General features: G+C 37.0%; 1 protein-coding gene across 1 annotated transcript in view; it reads left to right on the top strand.

The window, feature by feature from the left end:
- The window catches only part of SLC2A13 (solute carrier family 2 member 13), a 135,149-nt gene that overhangs the window by 60,060 nt on the left and 47,168 nt on the right, over nucleotides 1-27,921 (top strand). The window contains exon 4 of the mRNA XM_084205931.1: nucleotides 4,877-4,985. Within this exon, the coding sequence (XP_084062057.1) occupies nucleotides 4,877-4,985 (109 nt within the window). The remainder of the gene's footprint in view (nucleotides 1-4,876; nucleotides 4,986-27,921) is intronic.

Below are 27,921 nucleotides of genomic sequence, written 5' to 3' on the forward strand. Positions count from 1 at the left end.
AGCTTTCTCAAAGGGTTAACAAGCTATATGAGGTAGGAATTTTCTTGTAGTGCTGGGAATGGTTCTTCTAATGTTACTGGAAACATTATAAGATGGTGAGGAAGAGCATAGTACTTAAGTAAAATTGGTTTATATCTTCACAGGATAATTAATGCAGTTTTGATCTTAAAGCTAATTCTATTTTCTTTTGAATTGTTAAATTTTACAGAAAGGAAAAATTAATGAAGTTGATACTTCTAGGAAATAATCATGTAATAGGCAAGGGGAGGAAAAGGGTGCTTGTTTTAGTGTATTATTCATACTCAGGAAATAATACCTAGCTGTAAGTGCTTTAGAGTAGGAGTCATAGGTGAAGGGAGATTCTGCAGGAGGGTTCTGCAGATGATGCAGAGAAGGCTGGACTGGAAGCTGTTATTTTGTAAGAAGGAGAAATCCAGGAATAATTCCCACATTTGTCCTCTGTTATTGAGATCACCAGCCCTGCTGTAGACCAGTTCCTTGAAGAATTATCTGAGTGGAAGAGAGGGCATTTGAACAAGAAAGATCCAGAAAACGAATCTGAATCTTTAGCTCAAGTGGTGCTAAACTGATGAGTGGCTGTGTTGTTGCTTGGCTAAACCTGCCTTTTTTGGAAATGCAAAGAGTACAAAATGCTGGCAGGAGCCCTAGAAGGTTTTAAGCTGTTGCTACAAGCTGTTACCTAGATGAGCTGGCAGAAGGATGTTTGAACCTGCAAATGACTTTGGCAGGGCCCAGTCTCTAACCATAGATTCATGGCTGTGAAATCTGTCCAGTTATTCTGCTAATAACTTGAGGGATGGGGAATCACAAGGTTTCCAGGCACCAGATGTCTGCCTGCCTTTGCTGTGGGATTTTTAGGTTGGCTTTATGTCTATTCTATAATTTCTTTTTTTCTGGAAGTGAATGCAGTTCTTTTTCAGGAGGAGATATTAAGACTTCATTAATACTAATTTTTCTACTTTTAAGCTTTCCTTACACAAGCTCATTTTAGAACTGGGGTTTTTGTTGTGTTGCCTTTGAAAATCATTTCATCTTTTAGCTGGCTGTGGATCATACCCAAGCTCCTATGATTGCCATAGAATTCATTTTGCTCATACAGATGAAAATCAAAATGCCTTACCAGGTGATTCATAATTTCCAAGCCTAACTTGTAGGTTATGCCTAGTAACAAAGATAACTGCTAAAATACAGGAAGCTGCCATTAAAAGTTTCAGGTAACCAGTCATAAAATATAATGTTTGGAGTATCACTCACTTTCAGAAGTAATGTTTTGACAAGAACAGCTTCTCCTTCCCTGTTTGGCTCTGTGTCAGCTATTAAGGTTTTTTTTGGATGTGAAGCTAAACTTCCCAATTCTATTTTTGCTTTTTGCTTATAAGGATGAATTCTATTTTGGTAGACAGATTGTGCTATGAAATATCTACTTGGATCCCAGCAATCCACTTCGTGTATCGCCACTTCAAGTAATGTCACCTTCAGCAGTATCCTTGTTTTTCCATTGCTCTTTATCTTATGTTGTTGTTTTGCATAGAGGAAGCTCCAGCTGCCCTTTACTGTTTTGAACCTTCTAAATATTATGTGTTAAAGAATTTTACTTCAGTTAAAGTAATTATCAGAAACAACAGCACAAAAAGTCCAGCCAAATCTATTCTCATTAAATTAATCAAGGCATTAGGAGGTCTCATCATTCTGACTTCATTTTTATTCAGAGATTAGAAGAAGGAAAACAAGCATCTTGATGTTTTTTTCAAGTTCAAATGAAGTGATTCTGATGCAGGAATATGTCTAAATATCTTAGATGAAAAGAAAACATCAACAATTAAGGCAGAAGTATCACTAACAAAAACATTGACTTTGTAGAGACAAATACCTATTTTGTCCTTTGTAAAAATTCTCAATTTTTTTTTTCTGTGGCATATGTTTAAATCATCTGTTTCCTTCTAGTTCTATGGGCAGTTAAGTTGTTCCATTTTTTAAAGGTGTAATGATTTTATTGTTTAGTGGTACTTTAATCTGTTGTCATAACTGATAGCATATTTAAGGGTTATCAGAAACTCCTGAAGTGCCATTTAAGTTTTCAGAAGACTTATTTTCAGAAGAAAAATGTGTTTAATTCAGAAATATTTTTTTGTTTTAATTTTTTCATTTAAACCCATTTTCTATTCTTAAAATCCACATTATGCCTGGAGTTGTTTATTTTTAAGAACATATGAACTCAACAAAATGGGTGGAAGGAGTGCTGCTAAGAAAATGCAAATATAGTATAGCTAGTTTCAGAGCTAGATGGTTCTAATAAAAAGTTTCACACTCATTTGCTGTTACAAGATCAGTTACCTCACAGTCAAAGTCCTTTGGGTTTTTTAGTTGAGTTTGTAAAGCTCCTTTAATACAGAGATTAGCAGTTTCTTTATTTCTTTCATTCCATTTATTGGTTTGTAAACCTGAAGGCTGTGAATTTTATGAAAGAAAATCCTTTAATTTTGTGTATGCCTATTGGTATGTGGTGGTTGCCATGGTACATGTTTGGAGCAAAACTTTTTAAACACTGAGTTGTGTATGATAATTTTTAGCATCGTTTTTCTGATAAAATTAATCAGAAGTCTGAAAATTTTCAAGTACTTACTCAATTTACCTTGACTGGATGTTCTAAAGGTCTTAAATGTAAAGTTCTGACATAAAGATCCAAATTTCACAATATGGTCTCAGCATTTCTGCAGGGCTGCACTTCAGATGCACAAACTGATTTGTGTGATGGAGCTTTGTTGAGAGTTCACGACTCCCTCTGAGTTGCAAACCATTGTCTGAGAGCAGCTGCTTTAATTTCTCACTATTCATTTTACTGCCTTCTTCCCAATTGTTTTGCTCAATGCTGTATTGTGAATAAAGTTTTATAAACATCTATCAAGTAGCTGAGTGATTCAGGAATCATTAAAAATCTTGCATCAGTTCCTCAGGACATTTCTGCCTCCGTTCCTAACAGTCCCTGCTGTAGAGTTCCAGCTTATTCAATGAGCAGGATCATTGATGGTGGCCTTGAAGATGTAAAATGTCCCTTGAAAATAAAGATTTTGAAATCAGTTAAGGACCTTATACAGAGTTTATAGGAGTGAAAGCATTCAGCAGCCTGAGTTTCCAAGAGATGCTGCAGAATCAGTTGCCAGATAAGATTTTTAAGCCCCAAGACTCCATGCTCACGTGTGACACAGGGTCTGAGAGCCTTAGGGCTGTTGTTTGTGAGTTAAACTTCACGGGTACATGTATTAGTAAATCTTTTCTCTTTCTGAAATTTGAGCTCTGGACTACTCCTTGCTAGCAGCTGGCTTTGGTGCTTTTCCACTGAGGAAATGCCACTTTGAGTATGGAATCCATGTCAGCCCAGTGATGTCATTCATGTGTCTTGCCTGAGAATGTCTTATGAGGTCTATGGATTGACTATATCTGTCACTTGGTTTTACTTGGAGACTTTTTGAGGTGATGATGTGGCTAAATGGCAGGACGTGTGGGACTGTGTACTGTCTGAATGTTTGTGTTGCTTGAAAACCAGCTAAAAGTTTTGTCAGGCTGTATTCTGCTATTAAAGGAGCAAAGTTAAATGATGATACAGTTGAGATATGAATTAGAAATGCCATGATTTTAAATGAAAATAAGTTTTTCTTAGCAGGTCTGAATATCTTTCAATGAAGGAAATGTTATCTAAACCCTCTTCTTGAATCCAACTCTTGAAACTCTTCATAGCTTGCCAGCTTTCCAAAGCTGAAATTCTGCATGTAAATTGTTCTTCACTATATAGGGTGAACTCATATAGGGTTTTTACTAAATCAATACTTCTGATATTTTCTCTGTGCTCATAAAACACTGAAAATATAAAAATGTAGATCCCCTTCACCTCTCTCTTTTGTATTTTTCTTTGATGGCAGCTATTTTGGCTTATATTGTGATTAGATGTTCTAAGTATACTAGTTGTCACAAGATGTATAAAACATAGAATATTTCACCAGACTTTACTAGTGAAAAAGCACTAAAAGCACTACTCTGGGCAGAGAGAAGTTCAGGTAAATACTGTGGTCAGGAATTTTAAATTTTTGCCTATTATCCCATAGCTTTTCATATTTTATTTTAATAGGATACTTTTAAAGTTGTAGAGCTTTCTCTGTTAGCCAGAAATTTTTGTGTTTTTTATTTCTTCATTGAATCTTAAATTCAGCCTCATGCCATAGCTACCAAAGGTATAGAATATATATTCTATATTCTATACCATATTCTATATGGTATAGAATATTTATTCTATACCAAAGGTATGGAATAAATGTAATTAATTTCTGCTCCCTCTGCTGGCCTTTGAGCTCTGCAGAATAAATCTATCCAGTACCTTCAAAGTACCCACACCTGCAACTGGTCTGTGGAATTTGGGTTTTTTGGGGACTAAGGAGAACATGTGATCTCCAATATCCAGACCTGAGTAATGGCATTTCTGAAATAACCTCCCAATAAAAATGGAAGCTTTTAGAAAGGAAACAAGAGTGATACTTTGTGGTAACTTTTGAGTACATTCAGGTGCAGCCAATGTGTAATCTGTCAGTGTGATAGAAGGAGAGCTGTACATTTCACACCCATAGTGGATACTCTACAAAAGTGGTTTCATTTTTTTTTTGCTTTGGCTTCTTGATAATACTCTTTGTAGTACAGTGCAGAAAAACAGAACTGAAATGATCATATTGTTCAAAAATAATTGAAATAATACAAGTTTGCTTGAAACTAAGGTGCAAAGTCTGCTATGCCTGGCAACATTGTCTTGATAGCAATCACCTAAGAACTATTATGTATTTTTTTGTTGTTGTCTTGTTTTTTTTTTAAGCTGGACCTGTGATCTGCAGAATGCTAACATACCCTCCAACTCGAAGAGCCTTAATTGTGGGTTGTGGTCTGCAGATGTTTCAACAACTGTCAGGGATTAACACCGTCATGTATGTATTTCCCAATTGCTTCTTTTTATAAAGAATTAGAAAAAAATCAATTAGACCATGAGCAGTTATAGATGGTCTTCTGGAAGAATTCTGAAAGGTGAAAAATTGACTGTGAGCTGGAATGCTGGTTTGAAATCCAGATGTTGACATATTTGGCAACACAGTAAATTGGTACAAGAGGATGTTGATACAGGGGTAAGCATTTTTATAGACATGAGAATACAAACTGTATTCTGAGAGATGCATTATTGTGTTAGGGTTTATGGTCAAGGCTATGTGTGTCTGGACAAGGAAGCACATTTATGGTTTGAATGTGTGTGCAAATAGATCACAGTAAGGTGAGGGTTAGATGAACCATGTTAATGAGGTGGAACATTACTGTGAAGGAGTAAAGGATGCTGAGGGAAGAAACATTTCCTACTTTTACATGGTTTTGTTATGTGTATGAAGACTTAGTAAATGTGGAAGTGAAGAATGATTTATTGAGTTTTCTTACAAGCTGTCAGCTCATAAAAGGAGTAGCTCTTGACAAATGTGCAATGTGCAAGACCTTGTTTAAGATGAAATTATTGTTGGGCCACCCTACATGACTAATCATAATGAATATGGTTGCCATATTGTTTTAAGAGCAAGTATAAAATATGTTACCAGAACATTTTAAAGAGAAAACTATGCCTAAGGGAGCATGCATGTTAGGAAATTGTTAAAAGAAACAGCTTAAAGGATAAGGCTTTTAGTGGTATCAAGTGTTACCATATTAAATGTTAGAGTAAACACTGCCATCTGTCATTCTGGAAGGAAAAATGCCCCAGACTAAGTATTATTATACTGCACAGGAGGGAAATCTGTAACAGGTAAAGTAAGACTTCATAAAGGAGGAATTGTAAGCCAGTGTGGGAAACACTTGGACACAAAACTGGTAAGTTATGTGTGAAAGCCAGAAGAAAGACACAGAAATAGCTTTGATAAATTTTTCAGACACATCAGAAGCAAGAAACCTAACAATCTCTGGGCCCAGAAAGGATCAAGACACTGGGAGTACACTAGCAGAAGAGAAGTGTTTAGCACCAAATTTCACAAAGACACTTTTTGCATTCGTGTTAATTATAGAGGGTGTATGAAGCTTTTTGCACTAGTGCCTACTTAAGATGTCTCAGGTGGTCTGCTTGACACTCAGGTATTAGGGGAAAACATCTGATTAAAAAATAAATTAATCAGGGTATGCTCAACAGGTCTCAAGTAATTTGCATCCATAATCACTGAATTTGGAAATGTAGCATAATTTACATGAAGCTACAGCCCAGAAAGTTTTATTTTGGTCTCTATAAAAATTAATTAAAACTTCATAGAATCAAATAAGATGTATTTTAATAAATATGAAAAATGAACCTGTACACGTACAACATAAAACATCAAAGAGCCAGCATGATTGTTGTAGACAGATTATAGCTTGCTTGGATGCGAGTCCATGGTTGTGTTAGAACTGTAAATCCCACATGAATTAACCATCTTAAGCAACCATAACAGCTGCAGCCAAAGTTTCTTGAAGAAATCATAAAGTCGTAAAAGTGAGAAGTCCTGTCACGTAAAGGACTATTTAAGATAGGAGAAAAAAGGATGAGAATAGAAGATTGATTATCACAAACCAAGAATAGACTCCTACAATGATCTATATGAAGATCTTTGCTGCTTTAATGAATCTGTGAAAGCAGCTAAACAACAAAGTAGCAGCTTACATTCATACAGAATTCACAATATAAAGATCCCCCAAATCTGTGAACATGAACAGTTGTGGGAAGATAATGCAAGACAACAAATTAGTGGAATGGCAAGTGCATTAAATACAATGTTATTGAATAATGCCTGCAGGAGGGAACTGGGTAACTGACATGCATGGGAGTCTAAATTGTTACTACTCAAAAAAGAGGGCTTGCAATTGCATCGTTGTTCTATACAAACATCAGGATGACATCCATGGCCCATCTGGAATGTACAAACAGTTGCAGATGTCCTTTCTTTTAATAAGAGCAAAGCAGGTTATGTGTGGGGAAAGAGATACCTGTGTTTGAACAGGATGATTAGAACTCTGCAGCTTGGAAAAGAAATGAGGTCAGAAGAAATACAAGAGGTATATAAAGCTACTAATGTTATGGAGAGGATGGGGAGAGCATGATTATTCATCATTTCTTCTAACACATTTTTGGTGACTCCTAGCTCTTACCCAGCAGTAGGTTTAAAATAAGCATTTTTTCATGCAACACATAATTACATATTGGAACTCATTGCCACAGGATGTTACAGATGCCAAATGCAGAAATACATTTAGAAGTTAATTAGGGAAACTTACATAATAAAAATTATTAAAATGTTATGAAATATGGTGTGCATGCAATCTCTGGCCAAGGACAGTCATTCTCACAGTTTGATTCATAATACTTTGGGATGCCCTATTAGGCTAGAACAAAAAATTGACAGTTCACAAGTCTTATGACACTGGTAGGTTGACTTTGTTTATTTTAAACTTACTATGTTTTAAAATCTCAAACTGCTTCCTGTGTAGGAGGTTTTACAAATAGTTTGGAATTGACCTAATTTACTTGTGGATGTGTAGGAGGACAGAATTACAACTATAAAACGTTGAATCTTAGCTTTAAAATAATAAAATGCCTATAATAAACACATGAAGGCACTGTTGTTAAAGGACTGGATTGTCAACCATTTGCAATATCCACTCTCTTTTAATATTCCATTATAACTAAATTTTTAGTTATCAGGTATGCAAGACAAGCATTCTCCTGTGAAAGGACATTTTTCAAATACAAGCAAACAGCTGTCTGTTGATGGCTTGCTTACATAAAAATTGGTAAATGCCTTTTAATGCTGTAATTAGATGGTACCTTAAGGAACTGTCAGATTGTATTAACTCTCTAAGCACTAGCTTCCTCTTCATGATGTTTAGTTGTGTCATTCTGGGATTGCTGTTCTCTTGCAGCATGAAAGCAGGCATTGGTTATGGTTGGAGGGTCTGGTATTGTGTGGACTTTCCTTCAGTGGTTTCTCAAAAACAGACATGACAGGTATTTTGACAGTGAATGTTCACTGTACCTTTGGTGCTACTCTAAATCCTTGTTTGTTGGCCCTTTTGAGGCCATGGAAGAAGAGGCTGATGACCCCAGCTTGCAGTTGCCTTATTACCGAAGGGGTACTGGGGACAGAAAAGGTGATATAGACACTCCATCATCAAAAGGCATGAAAAAACACTTTATTATTAGAAATCGTAGTTCTTATAGAAACAATTGTGGACTTAGGACCTGATTGGCTTTTAGGAATCTTTTCTCACACTATTGGTGAACTATGAATAGCACACTCTGGAGAATCATATCCACAAACCATAGTTACAGAAAGAGAGATAATAATTGTTTGAATTCTTCTAAGTTTCCTACAGCTCCTCACAGCTTCCCAGGATTTTCCTGGGACAGCTATGTCTCTTTCTGTTCAGGAGATATGTGAATACTACATTGCCTGGCTTTCTGTGGCAGAGAATTTAGCCTCTGGTTGCCCTCTGACCTGTTCACTTAACAGGGCAGCATCCATGGCAGGCCCTAGCTTGTTCTAATCTTCTGACTTGAGAGTTTCTGCTCTTTCTGCTATAAAATAATTTGTTTAATCTTGTATTTTACTCTAAGAAAAGTGAGGCTATCAAAGTGAATTTGTGTGTGTCTGAAAAGCTCATTTAAACCCCCATAATCAAATCACAAAGGGACATGAAAACATAAAAAATAACACAATTGTAGAATGATTTAATAGTTGCCCAATATATGCTTTACTGAGTAACTCATCAATTTTAGAAAAGAAAAGCTTGAATCAAAAATTATGGGTGTTAGAGGAATTTTGCAGAGGTCTAAAAATAGTCACTGAGTGTACCATAGAAGAAGAGATGCTAAAACCCAAAAATTACCTGCAAGAAACACAGGGAGATAATAAAAATCTAGAGCTTCCATGCTTAATAATTCAGTAATCTGGTATGAATTTTCTGGTTAAAAACTGGATATCATTAGTGAAGCCAATGAGAGCAATGAAGTCCATGGGTAGTTGGAGTTCTCTTGAGGATGGGGAGAGGAAAACCAGAAATATTGCTGTAAGAATTGTTGAAGGCTGTGCTCAGCACTTTTCATTTTGTAATAAAGTGATCTGGTTTTTGCACAGAAATAGTTTCACATCATATTTGAATCACATTTGTTATATACATGAACGTGTATAAAATCCAGCCTTGAGGAACCAGAAACTCATCAGGAACTGGATGTTACTGAATTGGTGCGAACAGTATGTGGAGCAACCTCTGCATTGAGGGGTAGATCTAAAAGAGAAGCAAAATGTAAAAATAGGCTAAAGAGGTTGTGACTATCACAGGAAAAAAATCTAGCATGATAAATTTAGTCAGCAAAAGAATAAAGCTCAGTGACCTATTGCTTGGATTCCTTTTTTCCCCCTAAGAACAAGGATATCGCTGCTGTCTGATGCAGTGCCTGACGCAGAACAAATGTTTCCTTTTTGTCATGGCTTTCACCAGCTTAACTGACCTGTTAAAGTCATACAATTTTAGACAAGCATCTCTCACACTGGTGTGAGCAGGTCTGAAATGGTTTAGCTTCTCAGTTTCTTATCATTCTAGTGTTTTCTCATCCTGGAAACAGAAGCTCATTGTTTCAAGCCTGGAGCCCAAATCTGCTTGGCAGGGACTGAGAAAGGCCTTGTGAAGGAAGTTATATTCCAGGGGAGTAGCTATTACAAATTAGTTTTTTAATAGAAATATATCCCAGAACTTGGTTAAATCAGTGATGTTAAGATATTTTCAAGCCCAAGGTTGCCCATAGTTAAAACCTGGGGGAAGAGGACAATTTTAAAGTTAAAAAAAAAAAAAAGTTAAAAAATTGAAGAAATTCCATTTTTGGAGGGTGGGAGGAAGATGGGTCTTAAAGGATTTGAACTGTTCCCCATTGTGTGGTGAAAACCACCAATGGATGTTTTATCTCTGTGCTCACGTTCCTGCAGAACCAGGACTTCTGAAAATATTTCTGGGAATGTGCAGCCTTGTGGCAGTTAAAATACTTCCAAACCATGGGGAAGAAAGGTTTTGGGAAAAAATCCCGAGTTCTCTTGAATAATAGGCAGTAACTTAGCCATAATTGAAGGAGTGCAGTATTGTCTTGACAGAATTGCTTGCAGGTGGTGTGACCTACACTGGAGACTCTGCTGTTCTTTCAGAGGCATTTTGTCTGTTCCCAAAGACTGCCAGTGCCCTCAAGACTATAAATCTGAGATAAGATTGAAGAGACAGCTGCATCATCTTGATTATTCTTACTCTCACAATACTTTGAGTGGATGTGATGAAAGCCAGGCAAAATACTTTGTTCTGCAGTTGAAACACTAAGTTTGATGTGGTGCTAATTTTGTAATTTGCCATTATCTTTTCACATTGTGTTAGCAAAGCTTTCTGCAACAGGAAAGTGGTATAATGTGTCAAGAGGGAAAGCATATGGCCTTCAGCATTTTTGCTAAGCTATTTTGCAGGTGCATATGATCTGTTATTCCTATTTAATAAAATATTTTTTTATTGCTGAGGTATCTTTGCACCTCCTAGAAGTTAAATGAATCCGCATATAAAATGTATTGCTGCTTGGATTTGGTCCTCGGATGCTTTTGAGCTCTAGCAGTGTTGCTTTTTTAATTTATGCAAGCAAATGAAAGAACCAGAAAAAAGGATGATAAAAGGAAGCATCTTTTTTCAGCTGGCAAGAAATAGGGAGGGGAATAAAACACTATATGGAGAAGGAAAAAAGCTCATCATAATGACAGAGGAAAAAGAAGTTGGATAATAGCAGAAAACTACAAAAGAAGACAAGAGGAGGTTATGTAACAAGTGGAAATTTAGAGTTTGAAGATAAGAATGTTAGAATAATTAATATGAAAAGTGAAAAAATATTGTACTGAATGTGAATGAGAGACTGCAAGAAAATAGGAGTGGGACTGGGAAAGAAGTCAGGATGCTTCTGGAATTGAATAGAGACCAGAGAGGAGTTTAATGAAAAGCCCATTTCCTGGCAGGTTTAATTGCCAAGTCTTTTGTGCAGCAGCTTCAGAGCTGACACCTGCAAGCATCTGGCTGTAGCCTCAGAACCAGCCTGGTACTTCTGCTTCACATGAGAGTGCAGCTCAATTCCCACAGGGGTGGGGAAAGTCAAGACTCAGAAACTCATCTTTAAATTCCAGTTTTTTAACTTCAAAATGAAATACTTAAGCGGGAACATTGGACAATATCTGGCATGTCTGACTGCAGAAAAACTTTTCATTTTTTAAATATCATTGAATAAATATACCTTATTTTGGGAATTACTGCACAAGTAGTAGCAACCTTCTCCACTCTTTCAGCATCAGCAGCAATATAGAGATTTATAATTAATGACTGAATGTATTTACAGGTTATGACAGATTTATAATGAATAAGCTGATCATTGAAATGAGGTTTTCCTAGAGCATTGGTTATTGTTTTGAGTATTGGAAAATAGTTGCTGAGATCTGTAAACAGAAGTTCAACTGGCAAAAACTAATGGTGATTCACATTTTTCTTTGACTTTGAGGCATTGACTTTTAATGTTGTATAGGTTTCTAATGTGCTCTCTGGCTGTGCGTTTTAAAACAAAATCCGGAAAGTAGCATGCTGTATTTAAAAAACAAACAAACAAACAAAAACAAAACAAAACCCCAATCTGGCACAATGCTAAATGTCATCCAAGTTGCACAGTAGTCACTGAAGGAGAGTACTTTTTATTGTACTCTTGACTTTAATTCAAATTGGGCACAGTAACTCCCAGGCAGATTGCCATGTGGCATTTATTTTTGGATGGCCAGTAACTTGTCACCTCAGTTTTTCTTGAGTATTCTCACACCCAACTGGGCTTTAAGTCTGACTGAAGGAGGCACTATTGCATTAATGTTCTTTATAGAATTGTCAGGATAATTGAGAAGATTTGGTAATTGACCAGTCTAATTTTCTCTGATGACTCCATGCCATTAAGGCTGCTGCCTGGTTAGGTTTTCATCCTTCAGTATTTTGTTTTGGGTAAACTGTCCAGTTTATATCTTTCTTTTAGATTTTACATTTTCCTCTTAGGCTTTAGGAGATGTTTAATAAAACAAAAAGAAATTCTATGTTGAACATCCACTTGCTTTTCAGATAATAATTAGTTAGAGTTTTTTGTAGATTTTCATAAATTCTTTCAATTTTTTTAAGAAGCGACCCTTCATTTTACCATTTTAGCCTTCCTTCATATTGCAAGATGTTTTAGATAGTCCTGTGTGCAAACTCATCATGTAAAATAGTTCAGTGGTGTGTAGATGCTTTTTATATAGACTGCAGATATTTGATAAGAACAACTAAACCAAAGTCTAGTCTAGTCAAACATGCTAGGTGAGGTGAGTGTCCCATTACACCAGCTGTCTCTGTTGTGTGTGCTGTACAGAAATAATGGGATTAACTTATAAAAACGCTTGAGAGGAAAAAATTGTAGTTAATAAGCAAAATAATTTCATAATACTCGCTGTAAAACATTCTAAATGAGAGTTTATGGAAACTGCCTATATCAGTTTCATAGTACTTGAAAAGGAAAATGAAATTCTGACTCAGGCTTTTTGAAACTTCTGCATTTTCAGCAACCACTTTTCCATAGGCAGTGTACTGGTATCACAGCTGAGCTTGTTTCTTTTAAAGTAAACAGTGCATTGAAAATAAAATATGTTTAAAAAAACCCCAATTTCAAACATCTGATGGCCACCAAGTTGTACACATTGGACACATGTTTATTGTGTACAAGCAGGTTTATACAGTATTTTTCCAAGTGCTGTAGCAGGTGATGGAAATGATGATTATTATTATCATTATTAACTTTTAATTCTTTTTCCCCCAGTAAAATGGTAGATCTGAACTGAACAATTTGTTTGTGAAAATCTGTTCATTAAATTTGAAAAATTATCACACAACCTATAGAGAGAAGGAGCAACTTTGGAACTGTGGCCAAGGACAAACTCAGATTTGGAGGTGAAATTGGCTGGAAGTACAGAGCCTTAGGCTGGGCAGAAGCAGCTCTTGTCAGCAGCTGAGATGCTGGTTGTGTGGGTAACAAGAAATGTGAAATTCCCTTTTATCACATGCTCTCAGCAAGAAGCCTGAGCAGTGTTTACAGCAGCTGTGACTTGGCAGAGCCAATCCCTTCCGTCCCCTCTTTGTTTGCCTTCACCTCTCCATCAGTGTAGGCCAGGGAAGAGCCCAAACACAGTTTCTCTGGGCCTTGCTCTGATGGTCTCCCTTCTTCTCAGTCATTAGTAAAGGCCGATGTGGGGAGGGAATACCACCTAGTAAGGGGAGTGTGCCTTAGTCAATCTGCTAGGAAGTGGCTGAAACAAATCTGGTGATGACAGGATGCCCATAGCTTCATCCATTAATGTAAACCAAACCAGCCAACATAGATCAGCCAGTTAAGGAACACTGCAGCAGGTCTGAGAGAAAAGAAATAGCTCTTTTGTTCCACAGGCAGGGTGCAGTGCAGGTATTGGTGACTTGGTATTGAGAGTCACAGAGAGGGATGGGAAGATGCTGGGCATCCAATATGACTCTACAGCTGTGCAAGAACTGTGAGCAGTATTTAGGTCTTAGCACAAGGCAGTCCAGTTAACTTGATCATTTTTTAAGGCAGCTGTATTGCTGAAGTTTCTGTATCATTTACTGTGTTTGAAAAATAACTCCTCTGTTTTAGAATTTTTGTTTAAAAATTGATGTGTTTTTCTTAAATATTCTTGTGTTTACTTATACGGTGACCTGCAAAACCCTGAAAAGCTTAGGGGTGTAATAATTTAGCTCCAAAGGCTGTACTTTGTCAGGTGAAATAATTGTGAGAGGGCTGTTAGGATACAAGTAAGAAACTGCATCTTTATTAAAAACAAGTCACCTGTGTGTCAGCATTGGTAGCAATAAATCCACACTATGCCAAGTTTCCACTAACAATAAAAAATTAAACCAAAGCTGTTTTCTCCTGTAGTTTAAAAGTTACTTTAAAAGTATAGATTTGTAATTTGCCATAAAACAAAGAAGTTAAAGCTTGAAATTTGGGTTATTTGGCCAATGTCATACATCCATCTTCAAGATTCCCTCTCAGGCTGAAGCTTCTCACTGCTAATGCCATTTCTCTGTGCATTTTGTGTTCTTATTCCTTTTGAAATAGAAAAGGAAAAATCACAGCTTTATGCCACTTAAAAGAAAAAAAGAAAGATGCAAAACAAAGCAGTGAATCATGATGGAGTAGTTAACTAGATTAAAGCTATAAAATACATATCCTGCTTAAGCTGCTTGCCTTGTTGATCAAACTAACCAGAGTTTTTGGAAGATGGTTTTTACAGGTACATCCTCATTCTAACTTTGGAGATCAAAGGATAGGTAATTCAGATATAAAAGTTTTGAAGTTTTATTGGAAGATCAAGGAAGTATTTCAAGATGCTGTGTAATGGGACTAATGGGATGAAATGAAGTAAAATGTAGAATGGTTATTGGAACACAGTTCAGTGCTTAGAAGTACTATACTGAGTGTCTCGAGGGAAGTAGGAAACAATTGTAGTTTCTAATTGCTTAAACTGTTAAAACAATAAAGAAAGTATTGGAAATAACATACTTGGGGGGTTTGGTGTTGAGATTAGTAGACATATAAAGCAGATTAATATAAGTTTATAAGTAAAGACTAATTTCCTTTATATTAAACTTTTATACCCATCTTCTGATAATTCTCATAATCTATCCATTATTGTTAAAAAAGTAGAAAACCAAACACAGTCCTCACCTAAAACCTAAACTTAAAAAATCCTAGACCACTGAAAACATTAAATGATATTGAGGAGGATTTATTTGCATTATAATTTTTGTCAGGCTAAAAACTAAACAATGAAAAACCTTCTGAATTGGCACAGGAGGCAGGTTCAGGGTGCTGATGTGAGGTATTGTAAGGGGCTCTTAACCATAGGCTCTCACTCTGTTTTGAAGCACTGGATTTTTTTTTTCATTTCATAGATGTTATAAGTATTACTGGTTTTCCTTATTTGTCTGGTGCTGAACATCTGCTTAGCTGTAGGAGGTTTGTGTTGTTTGGGTTTTTTGCCCCCAAATCTGCACCTTTAAATCCATGAGTTGAAGAATGACCACATGAAATATTTTCCTTGTTTACTATCCTTTTTGGGTTCTATCCTGAGTTACTGGTTAGAAGAATATATACTAAAGAATGGAATAGAATGAAGGTAAAGTAAATAAAAGTAAACCTCATTGTGTGACAGCTGCACATGATTTGCCACAGTCTGGATCCATCTACTGATGGTTTGGTTAATCATTTTTAAAATGTTGCAGGTGTATTATAAAGGATCTGAGTATGAACTGATACTTCAATTAAAAAAAAAAGAAAAAATCTTCAACAAGTGAAATGCCTTTAATAAATTGGTATTTTTCAGTGTAATGCTTTCAGAAGTAAATTCCTTGTAAATTTTGTGTTGACTGTTACTAATACAAAGGCTTGTAATATCTTCATTTGGAAAGCAATGTTTATTGATATTCAATGTTTTTTGATGTACAAAAATACATATTCAAAGAACCGTATAGGAGTTAACATACTAAATTACTGTAAAAGAAATCCTGCTATCTTCTCATTTGGCAGGTGTTTTGTTTTTAGTCTTGCCTGATCAGCAGAGACTAACTGCACAAATGCACAATTTTACCCCCAGTTTTTCGTGAATGAAATCTGGGAAAAACCAGTCAGAAGGTTGGGCATTTATATTAAAACATTGAAAATCAACTCAGAGTCCTGCTGATTGTACTCTTTGTTTTACCTTACTGTGATTTTCTCAATGGTAGGTGATAGTACCTGTTCCTATAGTTCTTCAGCCTGTGAAAGCATATTTAAAGAAAGACTGTCACTTTGGAGGTAACCTAAAAGCAAAGTATTTATTTAAAGAAGAAATATATTTGAACCCATATTTTCTAACATTTATTTTGGTGTTATTGAAGGATTTGTGTATTTAATCAAAATTTTTCGACATTTTTCTGCTTTTGATTTCTGCTCTCCCTTTTGCCTGTACTGAATTCATAGCACTGGTTGATTTCTATCTGGTGCCTTAGTAATAACTTTCAGGTCACAAATCCAGTGTTAATTTCACTGCAGGACCATGCAGGAGAAATTGTGTGAAAATGTCTTTGCCTTACATGTTGTACATACACAGTGTAGCTGTTAAGTCAAATAAATGCATCTCATTCAGTTTGTTCATGTGTAGAGCCAAGTAATGAAATGAAGTCAGAGCAGTGATGCTGTTTTTAAATCATTCATGAATGATTGCTGGAGGAAGTTCCCTAGGTAGCACTACTGGTTTGTTTGTTTTAATGTGTTATTTGCCCAAACAGCTCCTGGAGCACAACAGGTCTCAACAGTTTTTCTTCTGTTGAACATTTCTAATCATCTTGTAACAATTCCTTTTTAATGCAACAGTTTATGTTTAATATGCATAATTCTGTTGAACTGTACATTTTTGTTGTCTCTAGCATTTATTTTGAGACCCATCAGGAAATCAGATACCAATCAATGACCAATTTATCTTTTTTTTTCTATAAAGCACAATAGAATAGTAAGGGGAGGGCTTGGTTTGTGCTGTAGATTTGCTCCCTTGGCAAAACCTAGAGGGCACATATTATTCAGATATTGGAGTGTATTTGTAGCAATAAAGAAGTGTCTTCTTCTTAGGTGAAAGACAGGAAATATAGAAATGTGAAACAATTCCAAGTTCACAATGTAATCAATCTTGAAAAGACACAAAATTAAAGTGTAAAAGGTCACCTGGTTAGGTGGTGCCTGATACAGCAACATGAACAACCTCAGTGAAATATATTACTGATGCCATTCAAACATGGAGTAAGAGATATGATGCCCTTTAGATCTGTTTATTCACCTTTACTTTAAGGGCAGAGGAGCCAGTTCTGTAAATTGGATTCTTTGGAGTCTGTCAATAAGAGTTAAGCTGCCACAGGCTAGTCAGTATGCCTTGTGCCACAGACTGGAGACCCCCCCAAAAAAAAGGTTGAAAGGTTATGTGCATTACAAAAATTTGCTATAAATGAAAATAGTCCAGAAATGAACCGTGAATAAAACATGGTGGTGTCTAAAAGTTAATGCAGACCTTGCTATTGGGAGCAGTCTGCAAAACAAAGAGATGGCTGTGGTGCAAATGGGCCATTACAGAAGGTGTGATATAGAGCACAGTCACCAGATCGAAAGCAAATAAGAAATCACTGATGAGACTCTTAATTCCTCAGTGTAGTGAGAAGGAATCATGTCTGTAAGGCCAGCAAGGAGGAGAGTCCAGGGAGGGAGGGGGATATCAGGAGGGGGAACTAAACAACACTTGGGTTCTCATCTTTTGGGGGGCTGGTTCTTTCCTGGAGGATTTCCAGCAATCAGGTGGTGTCAGAGCTGGAGGGGTGCAAATTGAGTCTAAGCCTGTGCAGGTGAGAGGGGTCTCACCTATGACTGCTTAAAATCTTTGGGGATTTTTTCTACAGAGTTCTAACAAGTCTGGGAGAATGATTCAGAGAATGATTTTAAAACATTTTCATGAAAGAATAAAATCCTTTGTAATATTTAAATTCTTTTTAATAGTCACTTGTATGCTGCACTCGCCCAAAGCATGTTTCACAGACATCTTGAAAATAAAAAAAGAATGTGGGAGCAGATTATTATCAGCAACATTTCATATGTTTCACAAGGGGAAATTGGAACAGGGATGTACTGGACTGCTGATTAAAACTTCTGCTTGCTGGAGGCCCCTTCCTCATGTAAACTTGAATCTTTTGGTCAGTTATGAGTAGAAGAGGCTTTTTTTTTTTAGAAGAAAGAGGGAGAGCCCTGCTAGAAGCCAAGGGAGGAAACAAAAGCACAGTAAAAACAAACAGTTACAACAATTTGGGCATTCTTACTCCACTCCCTCTTCTTACTTCCTTGGCTGTCTAATTTCTATTGTATGTTTATAGACTGGGGAAGCAGAAGAGAAAATGAGCAGCTAAAATTTAATGTTTTCAACTTCAGGTCTTTAAATAATAGATTTAAATGAAAGTACTGAAATTAGTTCTTGAATTCAGAAGTTGACAAAAGCTAAAGTCTTCTGTTACTAAAGGAATACCTATTGTCCCTGCATGTTGGTGAGAGAGGGAGGGAGGTGAAAGTACTGACAAAAGTACTGAAGGACTTGGTGCTGTAAGGAACGCGTTGGCATGTAAGGAATCAAGTAAGATCTCACTGAAACTTGGACCAATTTGGCTATTTTTAAACAAAGTTTTGAATATTACCTTTTAAAACCTCCTCTGTCCTACAGATGAGCCCTTACCCAAATGTGAGAACTGAAACTGTGTAACCAGAGTTTAACATAGATGTCAGATGAATTTGTTCCAGATGAGATACAAACTAAAAGAAATCCTAGCACCACGCTAAGCCAGTGGCTCTGTTTATTTGGACAGGAAGCTTATCAGAATGGAAAGTGTAAATTATGCTTGTTAGTGATGGCACATTCCAGGAATTTTAGGTTTTTCAGCCATCTTAATATATGAGAACCACGTTTTGTTTCAGATTATGACACATGCCTGTAATGTCACTAATTTACAGTGGAAATAAAAGGCAGGGTACAGTTCATATTTTTTTTTGGTTCATGTAGGAACGGAGAATGACTTATTAGTGAAATGGAACAGCTCTCAAGGGAAAAATGTACTAATTCCAAGTAATCTTTCTTTCTTTTCTGTTTCATATAATAGTAGAGAAATTATGCATGTTAACACATTTGTATGAATATTATCAAATATATTACATCTATTACAGTAGTCCTCTCTATCTTACATGCCTTATCAGAGTTTTGAGTAAGTAAAATTAGTGAGGGTTAGCACATTGTATTTTTCAGGGTATATAGTCCTGTCTTAAATGCTTTTATCTTACTTCAAACCCCAGCTTTTATGATTCTTGTCACATTGTGGTAAACTAACTCCAGCACTGCCATAATTCTGAACAGAGGCAGAATCAGGATGTATTGTAGTAAAAGAAAAATAACCAAACAAACAATCCCCTTCCCCCCACCTCCCCCATATACATATATATATATATATATATATATATATATATATATATATGGATATCACAATTGACCTGGAACACAGGCTCTACAAGATACTGGTCAAGTCTCCACAGGTATTTGTATCTCACTATATATTGATTTATCATATTTGTTAGCTTAAACCAGCTAGAAAATCATTTAAACACATGCCCGTATTGCTGAATCCCTTCTCTCCTGCAAACTGGAATGGCCACCTCCTCTTTAAGCATCTCTGAAGAGGATTCTGCTGCCCTGCTGTGTCTTCAGTTATGCTTGAGCAGCTCCAGTGGCTTTTCCTTGCATCAGTGTAAGAGATGCCACCATCCTTGCAAACTCTTCAGTGCAGAAATGCACATTAACCAGGCATAAATATGGGTAAGCAGTCTGAGACTGGGGACTTCTGTCCAGTTTTGGAAATCTTATTTCCCTTAATTGTGTAATATGCTACTGCAGAGAGCTGGTGTTGGAGAAAGACTAGCCAATCCTAGATTGGGAAATTAAGGAAGTACAGAAAGAAGAAGAATAAAAACACATCAGATGGGATGGACAGTGCTTTAAAATGTCCTGTAAAGCCACTGTTGAAAAAAGAAATTAAGTCCATGGTTGGAAGTTTGGTTCAATTGCCCATCCTCTCAGCAAAATCTAAGAGCCCTGTCTAGGTTTTGCCTTTTGAACACTGAACAAGCAGCTCTTGGTCATCTGTGACAACACTTGAGCCCTCATTTCTGCTATGTTTTGTTAGGATATGCTGAAGCAAATGGTTTTGTAAAGAAAAAAGATATTGCATACTTTTTTTTTTCTTTTGCAGGTTGCTCTTAAAGCTGTGCTTGTTCTGTTTTCTATAAAAAAATATTATTTTTTTCTGAGGGAATGTTACTCCTGAGATTTACTCAGCTGAGGGACAAATGAAACCAGTAGATTCCTGCAAAGAACATGTTATTTTGCCTGCAGTCCTTCTTACAACGACTTTAAAACCTTGCACTATTTGCTTGCAAAAGAATTTAAGCACATTTTCTAATTCAGACTTGCAACTTACTGCCCTTAAGTGACACATTTTAGCTTCCTGTGGTGTGTATATTACAATAGTATTCACACAGAGATATGATTTCATACTTTTGAAGTTTTCTCACTCAAACAAGAGACTCATCTGGACTATTACCTTGGAAAAAAATTGTAGTTCAGTTCTGTACAGCGCTGGATGATGACTCAGGGGAGTCTCTTAGTGTTCTGAGTGGTGTGTGCAGGGTCATGCAGAGTGGCTAGAGCTGTATGACTGTCACTGGCCTGGGCAGCTCCACACTCTGTCTTTCATCTTCTTTTCCAGTATAAAGCTGATCTTTTCAATAAATCAACTTTTGGGTTTTTCTAACAACATAATCTTGCAGTGATTCCATGCTTGCTGCACTGTGAACCATCATGTACAGGAGCATTGAAGTATATTTGCCATACACCTTCTAAAATTTTTATTTTTGTGTGTCTTAGGTTCTGTGCATTGGCTTATTGCTTCTTGTTCTCTCTAAATAAAGTTATGAAGAACTTATAAGCAACCAGTACTTATGACACCTCCCTAAACTAGATGTTCTCTGTAGAGAACCCATTTGGGGATTTATTCTGGTTTCATAAAAGACATTTTCCTTTCCTGACAGCAAAATTCTCTGTCTGGAACAAATTAACTGCCATTCAAGGACTAATCTCTTCCTCCATGGCAGAAATTTCTTCCTCTGTGGCGCTGCTCTTCAGACTGACTGCTGCAGTCACTGTCATGGATACTCCCCAGAGGTTTCAGACCCGAATCACATCTGCTGCTTGGAGTCACAACTTCATCCTATCTGGTGGGATTTAAGTGTTCATTAGACTAATTAATGATGAAGTGCAGCAATGTGACATGGCTTGGCTGTTTTGTCATGTCAGTCAGCTTTCTCAAAAATTCACAGTATAAGCTGTTTTCTGAATGTTTGGTTTTGTGCGAGATTTTAAATAAGCAGCTTTCTCACTAAAGCCAGAAGTGCACTGCTGTCTGGTATAATCTTGCTTGAGCTGCACAGAGGTATCTAAACCAGCAAAACCTGTATTTGCAGAAGAAAATGTTCAGGCAGAAACCTCTCTGTAAGGGAGATCTTTACCTATGTGAAATTAGAGGTATCATGAGGAGAGAGGAGCAAAAGCAGGAGAATAGGAGCAAAATGTAATGCTAAAATTGAGTTGCTTTCCTCAGTAAAACAGAACAACACACAGCACTGAATCTGCTGCTTCTTCATTCTGGCCCTGTGGTTTCCCCTCAGAACAGTTATCCACCTCTGCTTAGGTACTTACACTGTGTTTCCAGCTTTTTAAGAAAAGGTGCTTTGTAATTCTTTCCAGGATAAAAATGCCTAATTACATTGTGTGCATAAGTAATTATTGTTTATATGTATTATTAATGTAATAACTGATATCTGTTGTGGATGAGGGGGTTTAATGTGCCCTCAGTAAATTCACAGACAGCATCCAGTTGGGTGGGGATATTATCTGCTGGAGGGCAGGAAGGCTCTGAAGAGGTTCAGGCTGGACATCATGAGGATTATACACTTGGAGGTGACTGTGAATCTGAGTCAGATGGAAGCCATGGATGGTAGTATGGCAATGTCTTCACTGAAGAAATCAGGTGGTCTCAGTGATGGCCCATATCAAGGGCAGAGGTTTACTAGCTTTTGGAGAAGATTGAACAGTGTGTGACCTGGTGGTGAGAAAGCATGGAGCAAATATTTATGTATCCATCAGGTATTGACCCTGCAGTTTTCTAAACCCATGTTTTCTGTTCATCATGCTTGAATCTGACTTGGCTGGGAGTGTGTGACCATTGCTTCAGGAGGTGTCATCTTACCTGTGGGATCAGGTTTCCCCAGCAGTGTTACAAAGGGCTTCTTCTGGTTTCTAATCTTCTTGCAAGGTATCAGCCACCAAAGGGCAAAGTGTCAAATAATAGTAGCCATAAAGGCTGCTTGCTCCACAAAGTCAGCTAATTTTTTTTTGTGAATTATGCAGTAATTCATTTGGTGTTCTTGTGATACAGCTGTTGAGGAAGATTTCTTCCATGACATACCTGCAGGTGTCTGTGAAGAACAATGGAGAGAGGCTACAAGGCACAGTTATTTGCTGTGTGCACACTATTACTTGATGCATTTTAAATACGAAACTTTTGAATTTTGCAGCTCACATAGACAGGTCTGACAGATAAACATTATTTAAGATTTTTTTTCAATGTATTTTTCATATATGTTGTCTCTGTTTTTTTTCCATGCCTCCCCATGTGAGAACAAGACTAGCAAAAGCTAACATTCTGTCAGTATTCCTTCTTCAGAAACTACCTTTGTATCATACACTTTTGCCTCTTCTCAAAGCCATGTAGGTCTGTTTTTCTCTGGTCTCTGTTATGTGGCCCTCTTTATGCCTATAATAAATGCTGACAGCTCCCAGCTCAACAGTTATTTCCATCAAATGCAGACTGTTACGTCACTCGGATTTCTGAGTGCCAGGCTGAGATAAGGACTTGAATGAAAAGGCAGCTGGCATAAGGTTTGTGTCTGAAGGAAATGTTACTGTGTCTGCTAAGGCAGCAGGAGCATCTGAGGCAAGAGCAGCCTTAACCTTCAAGGGGTCCCAATCTCCTGCATTCAAGGACAAAGCACATATCCTTTTGGCTTCTCTCAGTATTCCTAATAAAAACTGTTGTGAGAAGGTGAGAGATGGTGCTTGCTTCTTTCCAGCATGAAGATGCCGTGATGATCCAAGCTTTCAGCACCCTGAACTAGGCTGCTCCTGTGTATTTTTGTTTAGATATTTGTTGACTTTGGGCTCATTCAGCATGCAGGCTTCTGCCAGCCAGAGGTGTCCCTGTGGACAGCACAGCTTACTGTAGCCACTAGCCTAGGTGTAAGGAGCTTAAAAGCTTTAGGGTTTTCTCTGTAAAGGACAGAGCTGACAGGTGGATATGCTTGCAGCTGTATAATTGACCACTCAGGGAAACTGATGTTTCCTTTCTCTGTGCTAGCAATCTTCCCAACACCAATTGGTGTTTCCCCAATCCAGGCCTCTCACCTGTGTTATTTACTGTAAGCTATCAACCTTTAATTTCCTTTTTCCTCAAGATGCAAGTTCTCTTCCAGAATGTGGTTCTTAAAAAAAAGGCACCCTTCTCAAAGCAAAATCTTTGTGAGCGGTTCATGGTGTCAGTGTGCTGACGTGGTCTCAAGTCAGGAATTAGTGGTGCTTCCTCATTATCTCATCTCTCCCCATCTGTCAGCGTCCATTTGGGGTTTTTTTGCCTTGTGTTTATATTGCAAGCTTTTTGGGAGAGGTGATTTAATTGTTCTGTTTCTGAACAGCACTTAGCACACTGAGTCCTTCCTGGTGCTGGAGACAGATATTTCAGTAATGCAGTCAACCTTTAGGAATGAAACTCTGTGATGTTCTGCTTCCAACAGTGTAATTCTGCAGACAGTTCTCTTCGAAGTGTAGAATATAATGATCTGATTTCTCCCCTCCTCTTTCCCCATAATGCCCACCAATGAAAAGCTTGCTCTGTCCTTATGCAGGCTTTCCTTCCGGAGGGAAGGTTTTAGTCTTGCACTGCCAAATGTCACAGACGGCAGCTTCTGCACTGGCCATGAGAGTCTCATTTCTCTAACAAAGGTAGTCTTTCCATTTAAAGGAGAAAAAAAACCCCACATAGATAGTCTTTTGTATTTATTGCAATGAGAGAAAGGAGCTTTGCTGAGGATATGTGACAGCATTTTTAATAAATGAAGCTCAGATTCTAAATTCTTTGTGAGAAATGGCTAGATGTCACCCATTTTTTGCCGGTGCAAGTAAGGTCTGTCATTTGCAATGTCAGTGTTGGTGTTTGAGAGTACAATACTAATTAGAACTTTACTTTCTAACCCCAGAATATTTGTATTTTATATTGCAGCATGCTGTATTTTACAGTGAAATATTTATCTTCTGCAAAGAGTGCCAGGCTCTCCCCTGGTCAGGAGCCGTGGGCCTGCTGAAGCCCCAGTGGTCACGGAGCTTTGCATGCTCTAGAGAGGTGTGGAGAGTCCAAGGCTTGAGGTCAGACTGAGAGGAAAAGGTAAAATCTTAAGGAAAAGAATGCACATTTAGTATGTGTGTTGTAGAACTAGAAAATAAAACAGCAACTCAGCTTTAAGAGATTACTTTTGCAGAAATTTTGCTTCAAGAACTGTGTTAACTTCTCAGCACATTAAAATATGGAAAGAAAAGATGTTTTGCAGGTATGTGATGTTATTAGAAACAAGTTAGGAGGAACAGAGAATCTGCATGTGTGGAGAGTCTTGCTGCTGCGATGCCCATATTGTTCTTCTCTTGACAAGGATCCCCAAACAAACTTCAATTTGAGAAAATCAGTGTTTCCCTCTTACACACAGCTTAGCTGGGTGGATTCTGGATGTTGTTCTTGATGCAATAAGTAGATCCTGGGAAGGAATTAAGTCCAAATTGGAAGTCTAGAAGAGTGAAGACAAAGACAGCAGTCAGGAGGGAAAGCCAGACAGAAACACAAGCAAGAAGTTGGATGAATATTGGGGTTTTAGTGTGCTGTTATGTCTGTTAACTCCTCTTATCTTGGCCTAGGAAATATTTGAAAAATAAAATTGTATTTTATTAAATGTTTCTTTGTATCAGTTAGTAATACACCATTGAATTTTTGTGGGATTATTTTGTATTCTACATTTTTAAACTCTGACTTTTTTATTGTGAGCCAGTCACTGTTTGGCTGACCTTGTGCGTGACTAATCCAATGCCATCCATATGATTGTACTTTTTAAAATCTTGTGAATCCTTCCAAATCACAGGAGGTAGGTTATGGCAAAACAACAGCATTCAGATTTAATGGCTGGGAGTACAGAGATAGCAAAAGGACCCAGATTTCCTATGTGCAGATGCTGTACTCTGAGTGGGAATGAGCAGAACAAAGGCAGTGTCACCCTACTAGTCATTGACAGTCACCTGCTGACAGATTTAGCTCTGTTTGACCTTAAAAAAAGAGAAAGAAAAAAAATACATGAGAAGTCAAATTGCTAGGTCCTAGTCCATGAAATAGGTCTGTTAACTCTTAAATTAATAAATAAAGTAATATATATATAATAAATAGTTTCATAAGTAATTTTCTCCAAACATTTTAGGTCATATCTGGGGAAGTTAATAGGGCCAGAAAAAAATAGTGCAAAATATCAAAACAGTCTCCCAGCATTTAGATAAATTACCTTTAGTCAGGACTATTCCTATTAAAAGAGGAAAAGCCTATTCATGGACAGCTTTGCTTGAGGACATTTTTCACACTCTTCCCCTGCCTCATAAGCCAAGTGTGTCTGCTCAGTGAACTGCTGCTGTTTCATATTTTTGTAGATCTCTATCTTCCATTTGCATTTTGGTTCTCCTCTTGTAAATGAAATCTTGCTCAGTTCTGCTAATTGTAATTTCCTCAGGCAAGAAGATCTTTCTTTTGTGCCAGTGAAACTCATAGAAATTTCATTTATGTGATGGGTTTTCTCCTCTTGGCTTTACTGTTCCTACCCTTCTGGGATTAATTTATCTTGGCCACTGTGAGAAGAAAAGAACTTTTATTGCAGTGTTATTTCTGGAGTCCTCCTTGGGAGACCTACAGAGCCAGGGCAGTGAGGATCCACAGTCACAGTGCTCCACTGCCTGATGCAGAATACTTTGGGAAGCAGTTTATCATCTGTCTTGCATGCCATGATGGCATTTGTCCTCTGTCACTGAGCTGTCAGGTCAAGATGCTGTTTTTAGCTAAGGTTGCTATTTCTAAAAGGACCTCTGGGAGGAACTGACTGTCTGGAAGCAGATGCCTGTTGCCCTGTAATTGCTACTTCATTAAAATATTTCAGTTACAATTCTTGTATGCCCCTAAGTTCTCTAGATACCTGACATGGAAACTGCCAACTGTAAAGTAAATTTTTGTTCAATGTGACATTTTGGAGTAAAATCCCAGTTGTGGGATTTGAGTTAAAGCTGTCAAGAAGACTGGCTTCCTCTGGAGACCTAAACCAATGCATCCATATTCTCACTTGAGTTTCTATACAGTTCTGTACTTCTATCTCAATAAAAATTTCATTCTGATTTCCAAGTAAACTGTCTAATCAGAAGTGAAAGGTATTTGCCAGATAAGCATTTCAGTGGAGCCTACTGGATGAACTGTGAATATAAACTGAATGGAGTTAAATATTGCAGCCTACAAGCACTGGACACATCATCACCATCATCATCATCAAAGAAAGAAACAAAGTCCAGAAGGAAAAATCAATGTTTTTTTTGTTAATACATTTTTGTTGGGTTTTTTTAAAGATTATAATCAAAACCAGGTACAGTGATTACTCTTTTGAATGCACTAGGGCTGAAGTACCTTTGCCTCAGGCAACATTATGCTGTTTGCTACTTACTACATTATTAACATAAGACCCATAAGATTGTTCTAAACAAACCTTGCCTAGGTTGCCATTTGTTCTTTCCTGCTGAGAGTGGTTGAGTGTTGACAAATGTGTATAAAAACAGTTACTGGGTAAAACACAATTCATCTCACAGATGAGGTAATGGCACAGTCAGTGTGGCAATAGGACTTTTTCCCTCTTTTCTGATTCCATGAATTTGAATGTTTGACTTCTCTGGCTTTCTGTATACATTATGTTGTATTTTATATACTTGGTATTGTTAAAAAAAAAAGAAAAATACAATAACTTGTGTGTTAGAGAAGTCTTGAAAGTATACTTTATTCCTTCCCCAATCCAGGAATAGCTGAATGAAGGGAAGTTTCAGAAAGGGAGACCATTATATCCATTGACAGCAGTAATTACTATTGGCATATGAATACAGGAAAACATAAAGCTGTTTCATTAAATGAACAATTTTGTGGTAGCTGGCCTCAAGGCTAATAAAATGTATTTGTGTAATTATTGCATTTTAAAGGCCTATTTGAGAAGCAGGATAGTGCTGCACTAAGTGATGTAGAAATGTAAAGCAGAACAGCTCTTGGTTCAAGAGATTACAGTTTGAAATTATTGAATACAGGAGAGCAAGCAAAAAGAGAAAAATTAAAGTGTGAAAAATAATTAGATAAAATAAAATGGGATAAATAGGATACAGTGCATTGATTTTATAAAGCAAAGTCAAACTGTAGAACAACCAGATACCTATTCTTTGAACAAGTAAGTGGTTTTGATAGAACAACAAAATGTTGAAAATTTCTTTTATCTTGAAAGTTTTGATTTTTTAGTTCAGCTTTAGTTTGGGGATAGGTGGCATTGCTCAAGAACTATAAGATGAGTAAAGGTATAAGCAAAAATGTTACAGAAGGTTATGAGAAAAAGCTGCTGGAAAGACTAATTAACTTTATTTCTCTCACTGTGGTCCTGTTCATACTTTCACCAAGTTTGATACTATCAGAAATCTGATCTTTCATGTTTTAAAATGATATTAGAGCTCAAAGAGGGAAACTTCCAACATAATATGCAGCAGACTACCTGCATATTAGAGCTTTTGTTTTCAGCACTGTTAAAGCTTGGTTTTATTGTAAATGTATATATTGAATATATACATTGATATATTGAAGTAGTATTAGCATGGGAAATCCCAGGGCCTTCTCATCATACTAAGGTGTGGATAATAAATCTTTATTTCACAGCATATTTTGCTTAACTCCCAATGAGGCCCT

The sequence above is a fragment of the Fringilla coelebs genome, assembly GCF_963513975.1.
Source record: "Fringilla coelebs genome assembly, chromosome: 5".
Lineage (NCBI taxonomy): Eukaryota > Metazoa > Chordata > Aves > Passeriformes > Fringillidae > Fringilla > Fringilla coelebs.